General features: G+C 39.6%; 1 protein-coding gene across 2 annotated transcripts in view; it reads left to right on the forward strand.

The window, feature by feature from the left end:
* The window catches only part of LRRN1 (leucine rich repeat neuronal 1), a 43,224-nt gene extending 24,105 nt beyond the window's left edge, over positions 1-19,119 (forward strand). The window contains exons 2-3 of one of the 2 annotated variants that reach the window (XR_825623.1): positions 14,064-18,172; positions 18,261-19,119. Coding sequence is in view for 1 of the 2 variants with exons in the window: in XM_010844125.1 (XP_010842427.1) it covers positions 14,343-16,493 (2,151 nt within the window). In the remaining variant the exon portion in view is untranslated. Of the gene's footprint in view, positions 1-14,063 lie in introns of both variants that reach the window. The other variant, XM_010844125.1, reaches the window with a different exon arrangement.
* The last annotated feature ends 69 nt before the right edge of the window (positions 19,120-19,188 follow it).

A 19,188-nucleotide genomic window follows, 5' to 3' on the forward strand; every position in this document is an offset into this window, starting at 1 on the left:
TCCTAAATCATAGGCATTAGGATGGATGGGGAGAAGTTTATATGCTAAATGGAAAGCTTTTTATTCTTCTTTTTTAATTTAAATAAAAGTATGACTTTTAAAAGCACAAGGTTGGGCTGCCCTGGTGGTCTAGTGGTTAAGAATCCTCCTGACAATGCAGGAAACATGGGTTCTATCCCTGGTCCAGGAAGATCCCACATGCCCATCCATCACAACTACTGAGCCCAGGCACCGAGAGCCCGTGCTCCTTCCCCAGCAAGAGAAGCCACCACAATGAGAAGCTCGAGCACTGCAATGGAGAGGAGCCCCACTCGCCACAGCTAGAGAAAGGCTGCACACAGCAGCGAAGACCCAGCACTGCCAAAAAAATAAATCAAAAGAAAATAAAAGCATAGGATTTGTATCAGCCCAAATTAGAAGAGACCCAGTAGGACTGTGAAAATTGCTGGCTTAATATCATTGTCATATTTGGGCACTTGGAAAGCACGTTTTAATTGATTCAGATATTTTCGTTATTTAGTAAGTGCCCTCTATGCAGATGCCAGGCCAGTGTCATCGTGAACAAGACAGAAACAGGGTCTCTACTGTGAAGCTCATTTTAGCCTTGGCAGATAAAACATTGCCAAGGACTTGCTCTGCCCAGGCAGGCTGGGACAGTAGAGGAGCATGGTTTGGGCTCTGGCCTCAGGTGCCTGGATTCACACAGATCCTCCATCACTCTGCTGGCTCCTTGATCTTTGCCAGCTTGTTTCATTTTTCTGAGTCTCCATTTCATAATCCATAAAAATAGATAAATTAATGTTTCCTACCTCATAGGGTTGTGAACACTAAATGAAATAGCTTATGTAAAGTGCTTAGTGCAGTGCCTGTGGCATTATAACAGCTAACTGCTATTAGTTAGTATGGACTGATATAATGACTACTACTCAGTCAACACAACCCCACAACAAACATTAGGTGTAAAAATGAGAAGTGTCTACAAGGTTAGAAAATAATTTATTTTTTTAGAAAAGATGCTTCCTATCTTTCTTGGGCTAACAAGTTATTTCCCTTTGCTTCTTATTTACATCTCTGCACCCAGAGTAACCAAGATCAATAGGTAAGTATATTGGTAAATGCCCATCCTTTGCTTCATTTTTTGTTTCTTTGTTTGGCAAAGGATTTAATTCATTTGGAACATTTCTAAGACAATTAGAAATGGAAATATTCTGGTTGTCATTCAACCTCTCAGTATAGAGAGGTATATGTACTTCTAAACATAGTGCTTCCAAAGGAGAATTCTTTCAAGAGGTTTACCATTAAACTGCAAAATTGAGATCCTACTTAATTAGCATGCAAAGATTTAATTAGCATTGTCTTATTAAAATAAATATAATATTTTCTTAATTCTAAAAATGATATTGCCTTTGAAAGTATGTTCTGGAAATGAGCATTGAACTTTGAAGGCAGTAATGCGATAATTGGAGAGTTTGCAGGTTGAGCCTTTTCTGAGTCCTGCCCATTGTTTTGTCTGAGGGAGAAGGACAGCTGCTTATACACTTGTATTTCATATTAAAGTAAAATAGAATAAAATGTGGTACCTACCAAAGTCTCCTGTAAAGATTCAATCCAAACCAAACTGCAGAACTATTCTTGTGCCTTTGTTCTAAAATCTTTCTAGAATTCTAGAAAACTGTTTTATCCTAACTGAGGAATAGAGGATGTCTCAGTGGTACACGAGCATTTTGGCAAAGAGATGACCATGCCTAGATCATTTGGGAAGAATCTGTACTGCCTTTAAGAGCAATAAATGCTCCCAGCCAGCCACTCTATACTTTTGATACTTCATTGACCGTCATACTCCTCTGATTCAAAGTCTCGGCTTCTTTGGGATGATCATGTGGGAGGTCACGTGTTACATGTGGGTGTGTAGGCCATGGGCTATGGAGCCAGGGAGCCTCAGTTCAAATCCTGTTCCATCACTTTCTAGCTGTATATCTTGAGCACACTACTGAATATCTCTGCGTTGGTTTCTACTGTGTGAAAAGCGACAGAGTTCCTATCTCCCAAAGATGTTGTGAGGCAAAAGTAAAGCACTACATAAAGACTGGGCTTGATATAGAGAGGAGAAAGGAAAGAAAAGGAAAGGAAAGAAGAGAAAGGTGTTCCGGATAATTTTCAGGAAGTGTGTTCATTTCCTTGTTGGAAGAGTAGATATTAACTCAGTTTTCAGCACCTGACTGTATTTTCTAAGTTGAGAACTCCAGAGTAAATGTGTGATTATTGAGATTCCCAGGCAGTGCTCAAGACATGCTCTTTCATTAAATCTTCGTAGTACCCATGTGAGGCAGATAGATGAAGATCCCCTTCCAACAGATGAGGAAACCATGGCTCAGAGAGTTGGACTGATTTGTCCAAGGTGATATCGATAGTGGCAGGATATGGACCTAGCTCTGTCTGCCTCTTTAGACCATTTCTTAAAAAAAAAAAAATTGCTAAGCATAATTTCTCTTAAAAAGCCAGGATTAAGTAGTGTTTTGCTGTCAGTCATAGGAAGGGCTGCTTACATGGGCGCTACTATGAGTAGAAACTCAGAAAATAAGTGTCAAGTACCTAAAATCCTAGAGCTACCAGAGTCCTAAGACATCATCTATACTTGGCCCCAACTCATCCCTTACAGGTGGGAAAGATGGCCAGCATGATCTGAGTTGGAGGCAAAACCAGAGCTAAGGACTCAGATCATCTAACTGTTGGTGTAATCCACCAATCCTGGCACCACTCTGATTTTCGAACTGCTTCCAAACCAGAAAAGATTCACAACTAGATCGCATTATGGCCTGAGCTTTATGTCCTTGACTCAGTCTTACTTGAGATCTTAGACAAGTTACTTGACCTCTCTATAACACATGGCTATGGCTAAGTATGGCTAAGTCACTTCAGTCATGTCCGACTCTGTGCAACCCCATAGACGGCAGCCCACCAGGCTCCCCCATCCCTGGGATTCTCCAGGCAAGAACACTGGAGTGGGTTGCCATTTCCTTCTCCAATGCATGAAAGTGAAAAGTGAAAGCGAAGTTGCTCAGTCGTGTCCGACTCTTAGTGACCCCATGTACTGCAGCCTGCCAGGCTCCTCCGCCCATGGGATTTTCCAGGCAAGAGTACTAGAGTGGGGTGCCATTGCCTTCTCCACTATAACACATAGGGATGATCATACATTATAGCATATACATGTAAGGCACTCACTATAGTGGTTAGTCCATAGTAATTCTTCTATTAAAGTAAGTCTATTAATAAAGTGAGCTATATTCATATTATTATTATAGTATTTATGAGGCCTCTCCTACCTTGAATGCTCAGTTCCAACTCCTACTAATCTTTCAAATCCACTTATTATATTTGAATATCTGTGCCCTTTCTTAACAAAGTTTGCAACATACACAGTCCATCATCAAATTTTAAAAAGTTTATGCATTTTAAAAATTAAACTTGTGATTTGGTTGTGCTTATGTAGAACAGATCAACCATTATAATGAATTCACTAGCATGTTTTAAAAACATCAGTAGACATTGTCTAGCTGACCTGACTAAATTTTTTGGAATAAACTGGCCATCAGCATGATTGATTGAGCTATCCTGTCTGTGATCCACCTAAGCGAAGGTTAAGATGGAGGTTACTAAACAAGCCACTGAACTCTTCCTAAATGGAATGACATTTTCCTCTGCTTCTAATAAATGGTAACTGATTAACGGAGTGCTGGAGGCCAACATTCTTCAGAGAGTTTTGGACCCTGCCCATTTAGACCCTGCCAGAATATGAATTTCAACTAACCCAAGACTAAGTGAAGCAGTGTGGGGTTCCATAAACAGCCCTGTGTTTGGAGGGTAGGAATGCAGTCAAGCTTGGCCTCCAAATATGTGATCTCACCTCTCTGAGGTGTCCTCTATGAAATGAGAGATGTTTTAGATGTGCCAGGTGATCTCCAAGGTCTTATCCAACTTTCATAGTTTGTATTTCTCGTATTTCAAAGGGAGATGAGCCTGTTTGCCTTTGATCAGTTGAAACCAAACCAGATTCTGAAGTAGATGTTATTCCCCAGGGCTCTTCCACAAGCCCCTTCCCGACCACACCAAGCCACCTATTTAGATTTGGGTTCATCCCAACTGGCTCTGGGCTTCTGGCTTTTGTTTTCTTTCGGTCTTTTAAATTTTTTCTTTTGTAACTCTTCAGTCCATGCGTCCTAGCCTGTTCTGTTTACCATGCCTGGCCAACCCTCCCACAAGGGCTAATGTGCTGTCCATGCCCAGTTCCTCTCAGGAACCTAATAAATTGTGGCTCCAGCTTATACCCTCAACTTGGAGACCAGCTGCACCTCTGAGCTTTTCCCAGAGGTGCTGGCTGACCCCAGCCCAAAACAGGAAGGAAAATTCGGGGTAATCAAAAGATCATGTGTGGCCATCTTCTGCTTTACACACTACTGAATTTGTACTGCCTACGCATGCCAGAGGATTTTTTAGTCCTTATTAGTTAAGAATAACATATACAAGAAGAAAATAAAATTAGGAAAGGGATGATCACAATTTCCTCTAGGAACCAGAAAAACCAACACTGAATTTTAAAATGGTCAGATCAGGAACTGATGAATTGAGGATCAAGGCACCTGTGTTTTATTTTGTTCCTCTGCCAATTAACTGGGTCATGCTGGATCACCTAGGGTATCTCTAAGGTCCTGCCTTTTAAAGTAGGTGTTCCAAAAGAAAGGGGTGTAGAATGAATTTCTGTAAATGTAATGCTCTTTTAAAAAGCACTAAAGTGTTGAAGGAGGAGAAGGGGACCACAGAGGATGAGATGGCTGGATGGCATCACCAACTCAATGGACATGAGTTTGGGTAAACTCTGGGAGTTGGTGATGGACAGGGAGGCCTGGTGTGCTGCGGTTCTGCTGCTGCTGCTGCTAAGTCGCTTCAGTCGTGTCCGACTCTGTGCGACCCCATAGACGGCAGCCCACCAGGCTCCCCCGTCCCTGGGATTCTCCAGGCAAGAACACTGGAGTGGGTTGCCATTTCCTTCTCCAATGCATGAAAGTGAAAAGTGAAAGTGAAGTTGCTCAGTCGTGTCCGACTCTTCTCAACCCCATGGAGTGGAGCCTACCAGGCTCCTCCACCCATGGGATTTTCCAGGCAAGAGTACTGGAGTGGGGTGCCATTGCCTTCTCCGGTGCTGTGGTTCATGGGGTCGCAAAGAGTCAGACACGACTGAATGACTGAACTGAACTGAACTGAATGCTCTTTTAAAAAGCACTGAAGTGTTGAAGAAGAATCTTGAGAGTCCTTTGGACTGCAAGGAGATCAAACCAGTCAATCCTAAAGGAACTCAACCCTTAATATTCACTGGAAGGACTGATGCTGATGTTGAAGCTCCAATACTTTGGCCAGCTGATGTGAAGAGCTGACTCATTAGAAAAGACCCTGATGCTGGGAAAGACTGAAGGCAGAGGAGAAGAGGGTGGCAGAGGATGAGATGGTTAGATAGCATCACTGGTCAATGGACATGAATTTGAGCAAACTCCGGAAGATGGTGAAGGATAGGGAAGCTTGGCATGCTGCAGTCCATGGGGTTGCAAAGAGTGGACATAACTGAGCAACTGAGCAACAACAAAAGAAGTTTTCTTCAGAGCAGAGTCACACCCACACCTTAATACGCTGAACTTCTAATTATAGGTTTTCACGTGGCAAGTATTTGCCGATAATATTTGAAAACTGACATCTAATTATCAGGTACTCCCATTAGCTCAGCATTATTGGTGATATTGTTACCTATGGTGATATTTAAATAGCTCAGAGATTTAAAACTGGCCACATGCCATTAAAGGCCTCATAAAGCACATAGTTTTGTTTTGTTCTAGTTTGTTCAGATATAAATATCTGTGGATGCCTTTTGGAGTGCATGCACTCTCCAGCTTTTTACATGGCCATTATTTCCTTCTGTGTTCTACTCAACTGACTTTACCCACCTGATCCCTGCAGGCACTGCAGTTTGAGATCCTTGGCATAATCATTAAACACCATGCCTGTTTAACAATTTAATAACCAAAAAAGAGAAACAAAGGAAAGAAGGAAGGGCAGGAAGAAGGGTTACCTCCCTGAAATGGCAGGAAGTGTAGTTTTCATGACACTGGAGAATGGGCTGATGAGATGACTTCCTGAGGATTGTGTTGGTCTCAGAAGCTGTGACTGTCTTTCCTCTTGATCCACTTACTGTGAGATAAATAAAATAGGACTCAGAGTACTGGACTTGGTCAAGGTCACCTGAAAAGTTTGTGGTGAAGCCAAAATGAAGAATTGTTTCCCTGGTGTCCTCATTCTGTTGCTCAGCCCATTCACACGCACACTGCTGCACTCTTTGCTGATGAATAATGTGGGCTCTCAGGAACAGTTCCTTATGCAAAAGAGCCTCTGCGAGCTCCATTACATCCTTGCAAGGGGATACACTTTATTGTTGCCTTAATGCGTTATGGAGACGATTATAGCTCTTTCTCCCGTACGCACCCTCCATCTGTGGTCACTAACACATGCTACAGGGTGCTTCACTTTGGATAATGTGCGAACAAGGAGCATAATTTTGGGAAATGGTTGGAGAAGGAAATCTAAAAGTCAGAAAGGGTCAAGGGCCAGAAGAAAGTGCAAGAAACGAATGCCTTTAAAAACAGTTCTTGCAGATTCAGAGTTCAGAATGCATTAACAAGACCTTCTTTCTTTCTTAAGGGAAATAAAATATACCCTTCATAAAGAAAGCCTTGCAATCTCTCTCCTCTGTCTCTCTCTGGTTCTACCTGCTGTAGCCATCTGCCTTGTTAGAAGGCCTCTGGCCAAGTCCTTTTCGGAACTTGCAGTTGCTGCTACCAAAATGGCACTCTACTGATTTCCACCACCCTTTCATCCTCAATGCCCATTAAGAGACTCTAATTCAATATGAGACACCAACCTGTAAGTAGTGATGGCTAACACCTGTTGAGCCCTTGCCATGTGCCAGGTCCTCTACCAAAAGCTCCCTATTTAACATCTCATCCTAATTCTCTTACCAAAGAAGGTTTTATGGTAGCCAGTTTCTGAAAAAAGGAACCAGACTTAGAAAACTTCAATAACTTGCTCAAGGTTACAGAGCTGAATTTGACACCAGGTCTGCTTCTCCAGAAACTTCACTCTTAACTCTATGCTAAATTCCTGTTTCAAAAGCTTAAAGACTTTGTGAATCTAAATCATCAGGCACTTGTACCTGGAGCAGAAGTCAAGGTGGCCTTCAGACATAGGGGAGTTCCCTATGGGAGGTCAATCCATAGAGTGAGGTTTGCTCTACCTTACCACCCCCACTTCAGCCCCCATAACAGGAGAGTGGATACAGAGAGAATGTGTATGGAGACAATTTTTCTTTCTAACCAGAAGGAAAGCTTACTTGAATAAAAATCCCTTCTCTCCATTATTCAAGCCATTCCCAAAAGAAGACAATCAAACCTGAATTCTGTGTTAGCCCTGGATCTATGCCCTATTTTTCTGAACATTATGTATATGGTGTGAATTTGGCTACCAAAGAAACTCTGCATAAAAGCATACGTCTGCTGAAGGCATTTTCTTCAGCTTTTAGGAGGTCAAAGTTTTAGTTCTTCATTGATGTAACTAATAGTGTCTATGAGATGATGTTAATTTCCAGGTGAGAGGTTTGTGTTTCACAATTTGCTTGCCTGCAACAAGTTTTAATTTAGCCCCAGTGCAATATTTGCTCTCTGGGTTTCTAACATTAATTTCAATAATACTGGGTAAAAATATAATGGAAATGGTAAGCAATAATAATTTTTGAAATAATTAGAAAAAAATAACTCTTTTTCTAAATACCTGTCATACCCAAGAGTCTTAAAGAGATTTGCTTATTCATTACCTCCCAATCTCACTGCAGAGTGAGAATGAAATTTAACGGGCAAATTTGATGAGGTTCCAGAGATCCAAATAAGGATTTGCGGTCTCAGTCTGTGCTGGACTCTTTCCCAGATTCTGGGCTGAATACTTTCACATAGATTATTTTATTTAGTTTCCACATATGAAGTATGTATAATTAGTCTTACTTTAAGCCATGGAAACTGAGACACAAAGAATGTATGTAGTTTGTATAAGGTAACACTTCTAGTAAGTAAGTGAAGAAGTCTGATTCTGAATCCAGATCACTTGATTCCCCCAGGACAGAATCCTTTCTGTAATTTGAGAGCTATCTGGGTTTAGTGTAACTACAATTTGCACAACCATCATGTGACTGTGACTTGCTTATTTCTTTTGCCCAACTCCCTAAGAACTTAATGCATAAAGATTCTAGCCCAAATTCCTATCAAACTAACATCCATCTGCATGATTCAATGGGGGAATGGGAATCAGTGCCAGTTTCACTGATGGTGATGACCATGCAGCCCATTTCCTTTGAAATTTTATATGCAGAGCAGAGTGTTCCAAACATACATAAAAGAAGCATCAAATTTAATTATATAATTGCTCATGGACTCTTTGAAAGGCATCACTGGCCAATTCTGGGCCTTTAAAGCTATGGTTTGCTATTATTTAAGGGACCGTTCCTTTAAACAGCCACACTTGTTTATGGAAGACACAGTCTTCTCACATTTGACCAACTTTGGTCCAATCAGCCCTAGAACAAATCAATTTTACTTTTTAAAATAATCTGTGCTAGCCATTTGTTATTTGTTGCAGAATTTAAGATCTTAATTTGTGTGTGGGTGATAAAAGTTGGCCTGTATTGTGATTCACTTACTTTATTATAGTAAAAAGCCCTAACGTTAAATGTTGTTGGTGTTCAGTCGCTAAGTCATGTCCAACTCTTTGCAACCCCACTGACTGCAGTATGCAGGCTTCCCTGTCCTTCACTTAAACTTACCATCTTCCATTTTTTAAGTGTATAGTCACACTGTTGTACAGAGCTCTCAAAACTTCTTCATCTTAGAAAACTGATACTCTTATCAGTTTTCCAAGATGAAGTTTAAAATTTTTTCAAAATCTATCTCTTTCCCCTCCCTACAGTCCTTAGCAACCACCTCTCTACTTTCTGATTTCTGTGATTGTGATTATTTAAATAATTCATATGAGTGGAATCTTACAGTGTTTGTCTTTTGTGACTGACATTTCATCTAGTGTAAATGTCCCCGGGGGCCATCCATATTGTAGATGTGACAGGATTTCCTTCTTTTTTAAAGCTTTTCTAAAGCTGTATAAGATCCCACTGTATGTATATGCCATGTTTTCTTTTTCCATTCATCCATCAGTGGACATCTGGGTTGCTTCCCCTTCTTGCCATTATAAATGACACTGCAGTTTACATTGGTGTGCACATACCTGTTTGAGATCATGCTTTGAATTCTTTGGGATAAATACCCAGAATTTGGGTTGCTGGATCATATTGTTATTCTATTTCTAATTTTTTGAGGAGCCTTCCATACTGTTTTCCATAATGGCTACACCATTTTACATTCCAACCCGTAGTGCACAAGAGTTTTAATTTCTTCACATCCTCATCAAAAGTTTGTTCTTTTCTGTTCTTTTGACAGTGGCTATCCTCTTGGGGCCCAACGTCATTCTTTTGCATCTGGATACCCACACCATTTGTTGAACAGACTATCCTTTCCTCATTGTATAGTCTTGGCACTCTTGTCAAAGATCTGATAATATATGGAAGAGCTTATTTCTGGGCTTTCTGTTCCATTGGTTTGTATGTCTATCTTTGGTCATTATTACTTTGTAGTATGTTTTAAAATCAGCAAGTGTGATGCCTCCATCTTTGTTCTTTGTTTTCAGGATTGTTTTGGCTAGTCAGGGTTCCTTGAGATTCCATGTAAATTTTAAGATTTTTTTCTTTAATTATCTTTAAATATTGTCATTGGGATTTTGATAGGGATTGCATTGAATCTATAGATCATTTGGAGTAGATAGTATCTTAACAGTAGTAAGTCTTCCAGTCTATGAACATGGAATTTCTTTCCATTTATTTTCATCTTCTTTTATTTCTCTTAGCAGTATTTTGTAATTTTCAGTGTACAAGTCTTTCACCTCCTTGGTTGAGTTAGTTTATTCCTAAGTATTTTATTATTTTTGATGCTATTGTGGGTGGGATTCTTTCCTTAATTTCCTTTTTGGATGGGTCATTAACATGTGTAGCAACACAACTGATTTTGTGTCCTGCAGTATTGTTTAAATTGTTCATTAGTTTTAACAGTTTGGAGGATTTTTGCATGACACCTTTAGGGCTTTCTACATAGAAGATCATATCATCAGCAAACGGAGAAGGTGATGGCACCCCACTCCAGTACTCTTGCCTGGAAAATCCCATGGGCGGAGGAGCCTGGTAGGCTGCAGTCCATGGGGTGGCGAAGAGTTGGACATAACTGAGCGACTTCACTTTCACTTTTCCTATTTGGATGGCTTTTATTTCTGTCTCTTGTCTAGTTGCTCTGCCTAGGAGTTCTAGTACTAAGATAAATAGGAGTGGCTTAGTTCTAAGGTAAATTGGAGTGCCAATCCTTGCATTGTTCATGATTTTAGATGAAAAACTTAGACTCTTTCACCACTGAGGCTGATTTTAGCTGTGGGCTTTTCATATAGAGGCTTTATTATGTTGAGGCGGTTTTCTTTTACTCTTAGTTTGTTGAGTGTTTTTATCAAGAAAGGGTGCTGGATTTTGTCAGGTGCTTTTTCTGAATCAACTGAGATAATCATGTGGGTTTTGTCATCTGTTCTGTTAATATGGTGTACAGTGATTGATTTTCATATATTGAATCATTTTTGCATTCTGTGTATGAATCCAACTTAATTGTAGCATATAATCCTTTCAACGTGCCATTGAATTCAGTTTGCTAGTATTTTGTTCAGGATTTTTGGATCAATATTCATCAGATATTGGTCTGTAGTTTTCTTCTCTTGTTGCAATAATGGCTTTACTTTTAAACACTGTTAATGAATGGCTCCTGAGACATAACCTATGTTTTAAAATGGTATAGGGACTCTGTGAAGCTTTGTTCTATGTATAATGTTCAAAAATAAGTCTGGGAGAATAAAATAAAGAGAATTTACAATGGTATACAAATAGAAACATCTTAAACACTTCCTTTTGTATTAAGGAAGTTTTATTCTCAGTTCCCAAAGGAGCTGAATGCTAGTTTGAGAGAATATATCTTCCCTCTATGTTTGATATGATAGCTGACATTCTGAGCTTGTGTGGTGTGTTTGTTTAAAGAGGTTTGTGTATGTGTCAAGGAGAATTTTGAATATTTCAATATAATAACCTCATCATATAAACTAAAATGGAGGGATTCCACATGACAATATTCAAAGGATAGCCCCATAAAAGATACTCTTCAATGGTAACAGACTGTTTTGGGAGTTTCACACAACTTAAATATATGTTTTACTTTCTGCCATGTTTTCTTCAGTTCAGTCAGAATTTTTAAATTAGTTGAAATTCCATCTCAGAGGTATTAAAGGTATATTTATACTCCTGGTTTTTCTATTATGAATTAAAATTAAGGAAAAACCTGTGGCAAAAGTGTTCTTAACAGAACATATATTGTGACCACTGTCCCTATTTTAAGATTACTGTAAATGGAAACAAGAGTAGAATAAACTCATGGAGTTAATGATGTTTGGAAAATGCTATTCTCTGAGGTATGCTTTTATTTTATGGAATTTCTTGATAAAAGTCACAATCAGGTAGTGTTAAACATTGAAAAGTTTTGCAGATCCACGATATGTGGTCAAGTATCCACATCCAGAGGAGGAGGATATCAGTATGTTTCACCCCACTGAGGATAGTGAGCATCTAGCATTACACATGGCAACCCACTCTAGTACTCTTGCCTGGAAAATCCCATGGATGGAGGAGCCTGGTAGGCTTCAGTCCATGGAGTCGCTAGGAGTTGGACACAACTGAGTGGCTTCCCTTTCACTTTTCACTTCCATGCATTGGAGAAGGAAATGGCAACCCACTCCAGTGTTCTTGCCTGGAGAATCCCAGGGACGGGGGAGCCTGGTGGGCTGCTGTCTATGGGGTCGCACGGAGACGGACACAACTGAAGTGACTTAGCAGCAGCATTACACAGCACATGGCCTCCCTTCTCCGGCTTCTGATTTGCCAGATCTGTACTGGATGGTTTTTTAAAATTCAATCTTGTTAGACCAGGAACTTGGTTTGTGTATTTTATAAAACAACCTGGAAAATGTACAATTTTTCATTCTTTCTACATAAATATATATATATATAACAAATAGAGAACTGTAGGACTATTTGTAGCATTATGCTTCTTGGTCCCTCACAAGGATAACTGTGTTTTGTAAAGAATGAGGGTAGTAATAGTAGCTAATATGAATTGAGAGCTTGCTGTGTATTGAACACTAGGCTTCAAACATGTTATATGCTCTTCTTTATTGAATCCTTACAGTAATCTTCTGAAGATAAAGAAAACACTAGTCACTGAAGTACCTTCAGTACTCAAAGCTGAATTGCATTATAGCAAGTGTAAGAAAATATATATCTCTACTTTTAATATCTTAGCAAATGACTGGACTGGTCTTGGGAGAGCAGGACAGACACTGAATCCATAATGCCTTTTACGCGTGATGTAATCTAAAAAACCAGCGGCATTAGCTACTATATGATCTTTACAAGCAGGTGAGCAATACATATTTGATTCTAGAAGACCTTATCAAAATCAATAGATGATACATGGCTAAATAAAATCAAATATCTCCAGCTTTCCTTCTTTTATTTATCCTCCAATAATCACTGCATGCTGCTACTGCTGCTGCTGCTAAGTCGCTTCAGTCATGTCCGACTCTGTGCGACCCCATAGACGGCAGCCCATCAGGCTCCCCCGTCCCTGGGATTCTCCAGGCAAGAACATTGGAGTAGGTTGCCATTTCCTTCTCCAATGCATGGAAGTGAAAAGTGAAAGGGAAGCCGCTCAGTTGTGTCCAACTCCTAGCAACTCCATGGACTGAAGCCTACCAGGCTCCTCTGTCCATGGGATTTTCCAGGCAAAAGTACTGGAGTGGGGTGCCATTGCCTTCTCTGAACCACTGCATAGCTAAAATTAAATAGATGAGAGCTATAATAAGATAACAAATATAATTAACTTTTATAAGTATTTAATATCTGCCAGGCACTACACTAAGAGCTTTACATAGATTCTTTTAGTTCTCTCAATAATCCTATGAGAGAGATACTTTTATGACCAATCCTGCTTTATGGTTGAAGAAGCTGAGGCTTTAAGAGGTTAAATAACATGCCCTTGTTATTTAACATGTTAAATAAGGTTGAATAACATACCCGTGTATAGCTATTAAGTGACCATGTCATTTCCTATGAGACAGATGAAATCATGCATGTGAAATTATATATATATATATATATACATGTACAAGTGTATTTGTATTTTTAATGAAGACCAGTAGTGTGGTAGACTGGAGTCCTTTTACAATTTCATTCAGTCAAAATCAGATGTGTCTATGAGAATACAAGAAAAACTGATATTTTTCTTTTGTAGTTCTGTTAAATTAAATTTTTGCATAAAAATAATTGAGCTAGATCAGCTGTGGCTGAATAGGTCTACCATTTGGAAAAGAAAGAATTCGTGAAAACAAATGAAGAATACAATTAAAATACAAAGAGGAATGACCTTTTAATTTTTTTTTTTTTTGCCATAAATATATGTAGTTTCTACAGTCACCTTCCTCTTGAAAGAAATGACATCTGTGGGCTTTTCCAAGTGTTTTTATTAAGTGTGTGTGTATGTGTGTACCTGTGTGTTTAATGATTTCACTCAATAATACAAGAAGTCCTAATTTAATTGTAAAAGTGAAGGAACACTAAAACTAGTTTAGTAAGTGTAATAATATATTAAAAGTATTCTACAAACTAAAAGCTTGTTTAATTATTTTGAACGTTATTAGATTTATAAATGATTGTCTTTTTAGTAGACAAAGAAAAGCTATAATGTAGAACGTACATGGAGTAAACATAACATTTGTCCTAATCTGATTTTCAGGCACATCTCCAGACTTTGATTTGGCTGAAATAACTTATGCCATAGAGCTGTGCACATGCCTGGAATTGAGAGATACAGGTAAAGAGACTCCAGACTGCTTCCTGCCTTTTGAAACTCCAGGAAATCATCCCTTCAGACTCTGGAATTCTACAGTTTTCAACAGAGACTTTGCTTAAATGTTTACATTTTTTGCTTGCTGTCTTTCATACCGCTATATAGTGCTCGTGTTTTGTTAAAACTTAACAATTGTCAGGAGTTCAACTTGCTTGGCAAGCCAGCATGGCTAGGATGAGCTTTGTCTTAGCAGCTTATCAGATGGTGCTGAGCCTGCTCATGACTTCATTAACTGGGTCTTCCCTACAAAGTAGTGAGTGTCCACAACTTTGTGTATGTGAAATTAGGCCCTGGTTTACCCCTCAGTCAACGTACAGAGAAGCCACCACTGTTGACTGCAATGATCTCCGCTTAACAAGGATTCCCAGCAACCTTTCCAGTGACACTCAAGTGCTTCTCTTACAGAGCAATAACATCGCCAAGACTGTGGATGAGCTACAGCAGCTTTTCAACCTGACGGAGCTAGATTTCTCCCAAAACAACTTTACAAATATTAAGGAGGTAGGGCTAGCAAACCTGACCCAGCTCACCACTCTACATCTGGAGGAAAATCAGATTACGGAAATGAATGATTATTGTCTACAAGACCTCAGCAACCTTCAAGAACTCTACATCAACCATAACCAGATTAGCACTATTTCTGCCAATGCTTTTTCAGGCTTAAAAAATCTTTTAAGGCTCCACCTGAACTCCAACAAATTGAAAGTGATCGATAGCCGCTGGTTTGATTCCACACCCAACCTGGAAATTCTCATGATTGGGGAAAACCCTGTGATTGGAATTCTGGATATGAACTTCAAACCTCTCTCAAATTTGAGAAGCTTAGTTTTGGCTGGAATGTATCTCACTGATATTCCTGGAAATGCCTTGGTGGGCTTGGATAGCCTCGAGAGTCTGTCATTTTATGATAACAAACTAGTCAAAGTCCCTCAACTTGCCCTGCAAAAAGTTCCTAACTTGAAATTCTTAGACCTCAACAAAAACCCCATCCACAAAATCCAGGAAGGGGACTTCAAAAATATGCTTCGGTTAAAAGAACTGGGGATCAACAATATGGGGGAGCTCGTTTCTGTGGATCGCTATGCCCTGGATAACTTGCCTGAACTCACAAAGTTAGAAGCCACCAATAACCCCAAATTATCTTACATCCACCGCTTGGCTTTTCGAAGTGTTCCTGCCCTAGAAAGCTTGATGTTGAACAACAATGCTCTGAATGCCGTTTATCAAAAGACAGTAGAATCCCTTCCTAATCTGCGTGAGATCAGTATCCACAGCAATCCCCTGAGGTGTGACTGTGTCATCCACTGGATTAACTCCAATAAGACAAACATACGCTTCATGGAGCCCTTGTCTATGTTCTGTGCCATGCCACCTGAATACAGAGGACAACAGGTAAAGGAAGTTTTAATCCAGGATTCCAGTGAGCAATGCCTCCCAATGATATCTCATGACACATTTCCAAATCATTTAAACATGGATATCGGCACAACGGTTTTCCTAGACTGTCGGGCCATGGCTGAGCCAGAACCTGAAATATACTGGGTCACGCCCCTCGGGAATAAGATAACTGTGGAAACCCTTTCAGAGAAATACAAGCTAAGTAGTGAAGGTACATTGGAAATATCTAAAATACAGATTGAAGACTCAGGAAGATACACTTGTGTTGCCCAGAATGTGGAAGGGGCAGACACTCGAGTGGTGATGATTAAGGTTAATGGAACCCTTCTGGATGGTGCCCAGGTGCTGAAAATATATGTCAAGCAGACAGAATCTCATTCCATTTTAGTGTCCTGGAAAGTCAATTCCAATGTCATGACATCAAACTTAAAATGGTCATCTGCCACCATGAAGATTGACAACCCCCACATAACATACACTGCCAGGGTCCCGGTAGATGTTCACGAATACAACCTAACACATCTGCAGCCTTCCACAGATTATGAAGTGTGTCTCACAGTGTCCAATATTCATCAGCAGACTCAAAAGTCATGTGTTAATGTCACAACCAAAAATGCTGCCTTTGCGCTGGACATTTCGGATCAAGAAACCAGTACAGCCCTTGCTGCAGTAATGGGGTCCATGTTTGCCGTCATTAGCCTTGCGTCCATTGCTGTGTATATTGCCAAAAGATTTAAAAGGAAAAACTACCATCATTCACTGAAAAAGTATATGCAAAAAACCTCTTCCATCCCACTAAATGAGCTGTACCCACCGCTCATTAACCTCTGGGAAGGTGACAGCGAGAAAGACAAAGATGGTACTGCAGACACCAAGCCAACCCAAGTTGACACATCCAGAAGCTATTACATGTGGTAACTCAGTGGATATTTTGCTTCTGGTAGTAAGGAGCACAAAGACGTTTTTGCTTTATTCTGCAAAAGTAACAAGTTGAAGACTTTTGTATTTTTGACTTTGCTAGTTTGTGGCAGAGTGGAGAGGACGGGTGGATATTTCAAATTTTTTTAGTATAGCGTATCGCAAGGGTTTGACACAGCTGGCAGCGTCTCTAGGCTTCCAGTTTGTGTCTGGTTTTTATTCTTATCATTATTATGATTATTATTATTATATTATTATTATTATTATTTTGTTTTAGTTGTTGTGCTAAACTCAGTAATGCTGTTCTAACTACAATGCTCAATAAAATGATTAATAACAGGTTGGGGTTCCCCTGTGCTTTTACCAGTAGCATGACCCCTTCTTCTGAAGCCATCAGCAGACAGTACCGTGTCCTCCAAAAAGCTAACACAAGGTTGTGAAGCAGCATTGAAACTTTTGTAGCAATCTAGTCTATAGACTTTTAACTCAAGAAGCTAAGGCTAGACTTGTTACCTTTGTTGAATGATGTTAGTTGACTGTACTGTAATGTTGTATCAACTAAATTGAATGTTTGCTTTTGAACAACAACTTTTCTTTTTGTAATAGTTAAAAGGCTTAGAACAAGCTAACAGGCAATAGAAATATGTATATCAGATTTTTTATGTAACAAACTACATGTTAATTGTTACCTTATTCTTTTTATCTTTAGTAGACACTTTTAAAAAAAAGACAATAATTTTGTTGTGTTTAACTCACCAACATGTGGTGTATAATGAAGACAGAACTATAATAAATTAGTTTTGTTCTGATTTTTTAGAACACTTGCAATAATGTATCATTTATAGTTCTTGCTAGTTGCAGTGGTGATATTTTTCACATCCCTAATAACAACCACCAAAATAAATTACCGACAGCATGTTGCTTTTTAAAACTAGGCCTAAAAAATTTTGATTTCTTTTTCTAAGGGAAGAAATAAATATTTTAATGAAAAGGATTTCTATATTTTAAATATTACTGATGAGACCTAATGGAAGGAAAAGTTCATATGAAGAAAGAAGGTATATTACTGTATCCCATGTAGAGGTAAATGTAGCAAAAGACATAGATACATTGGCTATGTCACATTCCTTCTCTGTAAGGGTCTTGTTAAAATCTGATTTTTTTTAGTAGTAGTCATATTCCCCATCAGTCTAAAACATAAGCTCCAAAATGTATTGCATGTTATTCCTTTCACAGCTGTCATTATGCCTAGATACATAATAATCCACATATCAGTGGGGAGATAGCTACTGAGAAAAGTAAGTGATTAATAGAAGAGAGAACAACTTCTCTACAATTGGCATTTTTACATCTAAATAATATATATAAACAGTTTTGCAGAATAATGTGTTTCCCGAATAACGTGTGTGAAATTTAGAACAGAAGGAGCCAGATTTAGGTAGGAGGCCAGATCCACAAAGTAGGGGAGGGGGACGATTTAAAGGTATAGTTAGAGGAAAGAGGACCCACTTGAAGATGCAGATTGATACAGCAGAGAAATGTTTTCAAAAGACTGTTCCAGCTGGCACCTGCTCCCAGAGACATGCTGTCACACCAGGAACGATGAGATTGTAAAAAGAAATCGAGAGCAAGCGGGTGCCAGCTGAGCAAAAGCAAGGGAAAAGGAGAAAGAAGTGCAGGTGAGGAAGGATGAAGGATTTCTTTGTAAAATTCCTGTTCTGTGTGTGTGAATCTCTTAGAAAAAAATTGTCACCTTCCTTCCCACAGTGTCTACTGAGTAGAAGAGAGGTTCAAATGCTGAAGCAAGTGAGCTGCATAGAAAAAGAGCATCCGAATAAGAGCATCTCTTTCCACAGCCTTCATTTGTTGGCAGAAAAACTGGGGCCCGGGGAAGGATTGTAACTTGCCCTGGTCACTTTTATCCATGGAGAAGGCTGCCTCCATCTGTTGCTCTGGGACCAGCAGCCTTCTAGACTGCGGTGCAGAGCTTCTCTTACAGTTCTCACAACCTCTGGTGCCCTTGCTTCACAATGGCCTTCACAATGGCTTCACAATGGCATCTTCAAGTTCCCATTTATTCAGGACATATTTTAGCGCAAGGGCAAACGAAAGGGTCAGGAAAGCTTCTGCCTCACGGGTATTTGCCAGTTACATGTGGGATACACCGGGGGCTAGAGATGCTTCGGATGCAGCCTTGGTGGGGGAGGGTTTCCTGCTGGGGACTCTTGTCTTCAAATATCTACAAAAAGTAATGGACTATCCAACAAAGTCTTCTGCTAATTCTGCAAACTGTGAAAGGAAAATGATACCAAAGCATTAGGCTCAGACCAGGGAGGAGGCATTGTTTATCCCATACAGCAATGACTTGAACCTGGCACATAATCAGCACTCAAATATTAGTGGCATAAATGGAAAAAACAACAACAACAACAACAATGACAAAACTACTTCCCTATTCTGGATATGTAACAAGGGATCGCAAGAGTCGGACACGACTTAGCGACCAAACCACCACCACCACCACCAAGCAGCAGGAAATCCAAGTGTTTTTTGCCAACTATCTTCTGCCAGGTCAGTTTGGGGGTAAAACCCTTTAACTCCTTCTCCAATAAAATATTTGAGCTTCTTTTTCCTTGTCCGTGCTACTTGGTTTGGTTTTCAGTCGAGAGAAAGCAAAATGGTATAGTACTTTTTT

The sequence above is a fragment of the Bison bison genome, unplaced genomic scaffold (assembly GCF_000754665.1).
Source record: "Bison bison bison isolate TAMUID 2011002044 unplaced genomic scaffold, Bison_UMD1.0 scf7180017864194, whole genome shotgun sequence".
NCBI lineage: Eukaryota > Metazoa > Chordata > Mammalia > Artiodactyla > Bovidae > Bison > Bison bison.